Source organism: Chiloscyllium plagiosum, unplaced genomic scaffold (assembly GCF_037043375.1).
Source record: "Chiloscyllium plagiosum isolate Xiang-an unplaced genomic scaffold, Cpla_swu_hap1 HiC_scaffold_19, whole genome shotgun sequence".
In the NCBI taxonomy this organism is placed as follows: domain Eukaryota; kingdom Metazoa; phylum Chordata; class Chondrichthyes; order Orectolobiformes; family Hemiscylliidae; genus Chiloscyllium; species Chiloscyllium plagiosum.
Genome location: NW_028270157.1, coordinates 18732166 through 18738721, shown reverse-complemented (window position 1 = coordinate 18738721; position 6556 = coordinate 18732166). Strand labels below are relative to the sequence as shown.

Genomic DNA, 6556 nt, shown 5'->3' with positions numbered 1-6556 from the left:
CATATAGATCAGGTCTACCGCATTGCCGGCTTCAATCCTTTTTGTTACTTCTTCAAAAAACTCAATCAGGTTTGTGAGACATGATTCCCCACGCACAAAGCCATGTTGATTGTCCCTAATCAGTCCTTGAGGAGAAAGTGAGGTCTGCAGATGCTGGAGATCAGAGCTGGAAATGTGTTGCTGGAAAAGCGCAGCAGGTCAGGCAGCATCCAAGGAACAGGAGAATCGACGTTTCGGGCATAAGCCCTTCTTCAGGAATCATTCCTGAAGAAGGGCTTATGCCCAAAACGTCGATTCTCCTGTTCCCTGGATGCTGCCTGACCTGCTGCGCTTTTCCAGCAACACATTTCCAGCCCTAATCAGTCCTTGCCTTTCCAAATACATGTACATCCTGTCCCTCAGGATTCCCTCCAACAACCTGCCCACTACCGATGTCAGGCTCACTGGTCTCTAGTTCCCTGGCTTGTCCTTACCACCCTTCTTAAATAGTGGCACCACGTTAGCAAACTTCCAGTCTTCTGACACAAATATCTCAGCAAGAGGCCCAGCAATCACTTTGCGAGCTTCCCACAGAGTTCTCGGGTACACCTGATCAGGTCCTGGGGATTTATCCACTTTTATGCATTTCAAGACATCCAGCACTTCCTCCTCTATAATATGGACATTTTTCAAGATGTTACCATCTATTTCCCTATATTCTATATCTTCCATGTCCTTTTCGACAGTAAATACTGATGCAAAATACTCGTTTAGTATTTCCCCCACCTCCAGCAGCTCCACACCAAGGCCACGTTGCTGATCTTTGAGGCGCCCTATTCCCTCCCTAGTTACCCTTTTGAGCTTGATGTATTTGTAAAAACTCTTTGGATTCTTCTTAACTCTACTTGCCAAAATTATCTCATGTCCCCTTTTTGCCCTCCTGATTCTCCTCTTAAGTATACTCCTACTGCTTTTATACTCTAAGGATTCACACGCTCTATCCTGTCTACACCTGACGTATGCGTTCTTCTTTTTCTTAGCTAAACCCTCAATTTCTTTATAGGTGCAAGGTACTGGACAGAAATTGGCTGACAAGCAGAAGAGAGAGAGTAGGGAAATAGGGGTCTTTTTCAGGATGGCATCTCGTGACTAGTGGAGTTCCACACAGATCAGTGTTGGGACAATTATTCACGTTATAAAAAATAGGAGCAGGAGTAAGCCATCTGGCCCATCAAGCCTCGTTCAATAAAACAATGGTTCATCTTTTCATGCACTCAGTTCCACATACCTGCCCGCTCACCATAACCCTTAATTCCTTGACTGTTCAAAAATCTATCTTTGCTTAAAAAAACATACCTTAACATTCTGGACAAAGAAACTCAGGGCATTGTTGCTATGTTTATGGATGACACAAAGATAGTTGGAAGGATAGGCAGTGCTGAGGAAGTGGGGAGGCTGCAGAAGGATTTGGACAGGCTGGGAGAGTGGGCAAAGAAGTGGCAGCTCAAACACAATGTGGAAAAGCATGCAGTTCTGCACTTTGGAATAAGAATGGGCCTACTAAAACCAAACGCGAGAAATTAAATGGGGGTTGACTGTAGTACAATAGAACCTCCATACCCGCAGATTCGGTTTCCACAGTTTCAGTAATCCTCGGTTTATTGCAGCCCAAAAATATTACGTGGAACATTCCAGGAATAATTCCAGGGCCCTGCCGGAGAGGTAAACTTCCCATTTAAATGATAGGGTTTGCTACTATCTGTGGTTTCAGGCATCCATGGTAGATCTTTGAACGTATCACCCGCAGATACAGGGGGATACCTGTAACAGGAGAGTGTAGGAAATTCTCAGAAAATAATTTACCAGGAATGGGCAATAAAACTCTAGAGGTAGTGCAAGTGAAGGCTGTTCTTTTGGAACCCTCAGAAAGGCAGAAATGAGTCAGGACAATCAAAGGAATTCCTGTGGGATTATTCAGAAAGAGAACCAGATCACTGGAGGCTCTGAATATTTTATTTCAAATGGAGCAGACTCACTCTCTAATTGCACACATTTAGCGGCTCTGTCACGGGCTGCAGTTCCTGCATTTCCAAAAATAATCTCACGAGTACAGTCAAAACAGAAGGTGCTCTTCACTCTGAGATCTAACAAATGAAACAAACCAAGTGCATTGGTGAACCCACAGCTCAGCTCCTGGGAGCTGTGAATTGAGAACTTGTTCTTTCATGGGATGTGGGTATCACTGGCAAGACCAGAACTTGTTGCCCATCCCTAATTGCCCTTGAACTGTGTGGCAATCCTGGGGCATGCCAGAGGACAGTTAAGAGTCATCTTGTGGGTTTGGAGTCACATGTAGACTAGACCAGGTAAAGACCCAAAGCACATTAGTGAACCGGATGGATTTTTACAATAATCGATGATAGTTTTGCGCTCAACATCATGGAGACTAGCATTTCAAATCCAGATTTATTAAATAATTTTTATTAATTGATTGAATCCACATTCCATCAGAGCCATGGTGGGATTTGAACCAGTGACGGCACAACGTCAGCCTGGGCCTCTGGATTACTAGTCCAGTGACCTTACTATCATACCACTACCTCCTTCGATTTGTGCTGAGCTGGTCTAGGCTGGTGCATGGTTCGGAGTCCAGAGGAAACACTTCAATTTCTGAATATTCATCCTTCACTTATAAACCACCTCATGCACAGAACGTGCAAAACTGCCAAACACTTCCTGACTTGTCCTGACCGCCATCCCTCTCTTTCTCGGCAATGGCTTCACAGTGAATATGAAACAGGTTAAGAGATAGACCGCTGTGTCCAAGACAAGGTCTAATCCCTTGTTGCTGCACCAAACTGTTGTTAAGTGCTTGTTTCTTCAGGAGCTGAGTAAATGTGCTTTTGCTGGCTTTGAATCTAAAGGAGATTGATGGGGGACCTTGGAGAGACACTTGGAGTATGTTGTACAGAGTGAAAGGGAGAGCACAGAGGGCTGCAATGGAACCCATCCCAATTCTGTTACTTGCTCCCACACCTCTTAGCAAGATGCAGTTACTTTTCATCAGACCCGAAGCTTAAACGACAATGTCTGAAACCAAACAGGTCAACGATATGCCTGGGTCACACGATGGATCCCTTTGAGGTTGACAGGTGTATTGACTGGATTCTTGCTGCCAGTGCAGTCTCTAAATCATGGAGCACATCATGTCCCTGTGACTCCTCCACAGGGGAGTACAGTAATTGCTTGAAAGCTTCGTTGTCCATTAGAGAGACCATATTCTTCAGGAAGTATCCTTCACAGAACGCAGAAAGGTGAGCAGCTCCAACAAACTGCAGAAAGGCAAATAAAATACAGTCAGCCGGACAATGGTAACTACCTTTGCAAAGTGTCAACCCATCCCCAAGCCTGATTGTGTTGGTCTTCTCCCGTGACACTCTCCAAATGAGTTTCTGGCCTGCACAGCTCTTATCGGTGACACAAATGATGGCCATCACAAATGTGGCGATTACCAACCCTCACCTCCTTATCATTCTCAGCGTGTCTGTAGCCTTTGGCACAGCTGACCACAATCGCCCTCTACATCTAGGTTGGTGGAATTACACTCGCCTCATTGCATTCTATTCCACCCCTTCACAACGCAGAGAAAGCCCTTGAACAGCTCCTCCTCCTGCTCCCACACTTTGACCTCAGGAGGCACTATCCCTGCAGAATCCTCTGGAAGCACAGCTTCAGGTTTCATGCGTAGACTTTCGACACCCCACCGTTCTCAACAGAGACACGAGAGAGAGAGAGGATGAAAAGGAGTGTGCAAGAAAGTGAAAATGAGAGTGAGTGAGTAAGAACACAATAGAGAAAGAATGAGAGCACACATGGGATAGAATGTGAGAAAAATGTGCAAGAGAGTGAGGCGAAGGGTGGAGGGAAGAGAGGGAGAGAGAGAGAGACACACACACACACAGACAGAGCAAGACAAAGAGGGAAAAAAGAAAGTGAGAGTGAGAAAACATGAGAAAGACAATAAGGTAGAGACAGCAAGTTTCAATGAGACAAGAGCTAGGGAGACAAACCAAATGAGAAAGAGGATGTGTGAGAGAGAGTGCAAAGAGAGCAGTGAGTATGTCAGACTAAGTGAGAGAATGAGAGGAAGAGTGAGAGAGTGTCAGAGACAGAGATACAGAGTGAAAGAAGAGCACAAGAGTGTGAGAGCGTGAGAAGGAGAGCAAGCACAAGAGAGGACAAGTGAGAGCAATAGCAGTAGCAAGGAAGCGAGAGAAAGTGAGGAAGAGAGACAGCACAAGATTGGGACCGAGAGAGAGAGCGAGAGAATAGTCAAATGAGAACAAGTGAGAGCAGAGTGAGTGAGAAGATGAGAGAACAAGTGTGGAGGAGCGCAAGAGAGTGGGACTGTACAGGAGTGAGAGGGGAGTTTGGGAAATTACTCTCACCTTGGAGTGATTATACATTTCCACACAGTTGTCAACATTGATAATCTTCGTACATAGGAGCTCACAGTGTCGCTGCAAAGCCTCAAGCTGGAAGAACTTTGCTGCTGATAACAACTGGAACAGAAACATGAGGTGGCTGTCACCGTCAGCATCAATAAAGTTCAAAACCTGACAAAATCACTGGAGGTACATTCTCAACAGCAATATTTAAAAATACTCAAGCAGCAATTGGTCATTAGTTGGACTTTGAGGAAATATTCTCAGACTAGAAATTAAACTGCCCTAGATGTGAGCAAAACTGAAAAGTAGCAAAGAAACTGAAGTATGATTCTACTTCAGGCTGAGCAAAGGGTCTCACCAGGGAACGAACACACACACACAGACACACATGCACACGCACACACACACAGACACATATGACACATATAACATACTGGCGTTGGCAGCGTCAGGAGGTGAGTTACTCACTGCAGGATTCATAGCCTCTGACCTGCTCTTGTAGCTAATGTATTTATATGGCTAGACCAGTCAGTCTCTGGTGTGCCAATGAATGACAAGGAACAATGGTTAGATTCTCTTTTGTTGGAGATAGTCATTGCCCGACATTTTTGTGGCACTAATGTTCCTTGCCATGTATCAGCCCAAGCCTGGATATCGTCCATACGCACCAGGATTGGAACGTGGACTGCTCTAATGAAATGAGTGGGCACAAATTTGGCAGATGGAGCATCATGTGGTAAAATAAAATTGTCCATTTTGACAGGAAAAATAAATGGAGAGCCTGCTGCACACTGTAATATAGAGGGATTGGAGTGGGGTTGTACACTTAGTCACAAAACGTCAGCATGCAGATACAAAAAAAAATTATAAAGCGAACAGAATTTCTTTATTCTGTCATGGTGGGTGTGCGGGGAGGGGGAGGAGGAGATGACAGTGGTAGGAACGTCTTATAACAATTGTACTGGGCATTAGTGGGACAGCACTTGGAGAACTGTGCACATTTCTTGGTCTCCACACTTGAGGGATGTACTTGCATTGGAAGCATTTCAGAGAAACTTTACTCAGCTGATTCCCGAGATGAAGGAGGTAATTTTATTGGGAGCAGCTTTGGCCCTTTGGCTTTTACGACTAAGAGAGCTGCGTTTACGGAATCACGAAGTTCTGAGGGGCAAGTAGTTGTCACCAAAGTCCCAGAGGGGCCATAGGGCTGCTCTCTCATTAGCGAGAGATGACTGGTGGAGGTTTAACCTGAGGGTCACCACAGCTCTGGTGAGAGGCAACGTTGAGAAGACAAGAGCTTCATCAGCCGACAGAGGGATGTTGGGATCACTCTACATCACAAACCAGCCATCCAGCCAAGTGAGCTAACCAACTCCTGTTCTGAGGGAAATGGCAGGGTAGATGATGGGAGGATGCTTCTCCTAAAATCTAAAAAGAGGGGGCAAAGTTAAAAATAAGAGGTCTCCCATTGAAGATGATGATAAATGAATTTTGCAATCTTCTTCCCTAGAGAGCAGTGAAGGTGGGATCCACTGATTATAATCAATGCTGAGAGGACAGATTCTTGAAAGAGAAATGAGCTCAGGGCAATGGGGTCAGGCAGTAAAGTGAAGATGAGATCACAACCAGACCAGCCATGATCTTACTGAATGGCCGCCTTGTTCCCATTTCAAGAATAGTAAAAGATTTGTGCTGAAAGATCACAAGACCCCAGCCCATACAGTCCTGTCCTGCATGCATTGAAAATGATAACAGGAAATTCTGAAACGCCAAAGGGAACTCTAGCTTCCCTGGGCCCAGCAAAGAAACCCAGATTTAATCAGTGCAAAATTCAACCCACCTCTAATATATCACTGTTTCTAATCTGCAGGGTCTCTGTACCTCCATAGTAAAGATACTGCATCACCATCTGCAGGAGAAAAACATTTAGAAAGATTAAACAGCAGGAATGAGATGGTAAGTGTTGCCCAAGCCATATGTTGAAGTATGAAATTACACACACACACACATTCTCTTCTTGAAAGTTGGTTCATCTACAAAATGCAGCATTTCATACAACTGGCTCCTACCCACTAACATCACCGCGGTCCCCCTTTCAACATTATACATTTACTCTGAAGAAGAATCAT

General features: G+C 44.9%; 1 protein-coding gene across 1 annotated transcript in view; it reads right to left on the bottom strand.

The window, feature by feature from the left end:
• Positions 1 to 2438: 2438 nt before the first annotated feature.
• Positions 2439 to 6556, bottom strand: part of abtb3b (ankyrin repeat and BTB domain containing 3b) — a 142714-nt gene continuing 138596 nt past the window's right edge. The window contains exons 15-17 of the mRNA XM_043709855.2: positions 6268 to 6336; positions 4428 to 4541; positions 2439 to 3311 (exon numbers count right to left, since the gene is read on the bottom strand). Of these exons, the coding sequence (XP_043565790.1) occupies positions 3102 to 3311; positions 4428 to 4541; positions 6268 to 6336 (393 nt within the window). The 3' untranslated portion in view covers positions 2439 to 3101. The remainder of the gene's footprint in view (positions 3312 to 4427; positions 4542 to 6267; positions 6337 to 6556) is intronic.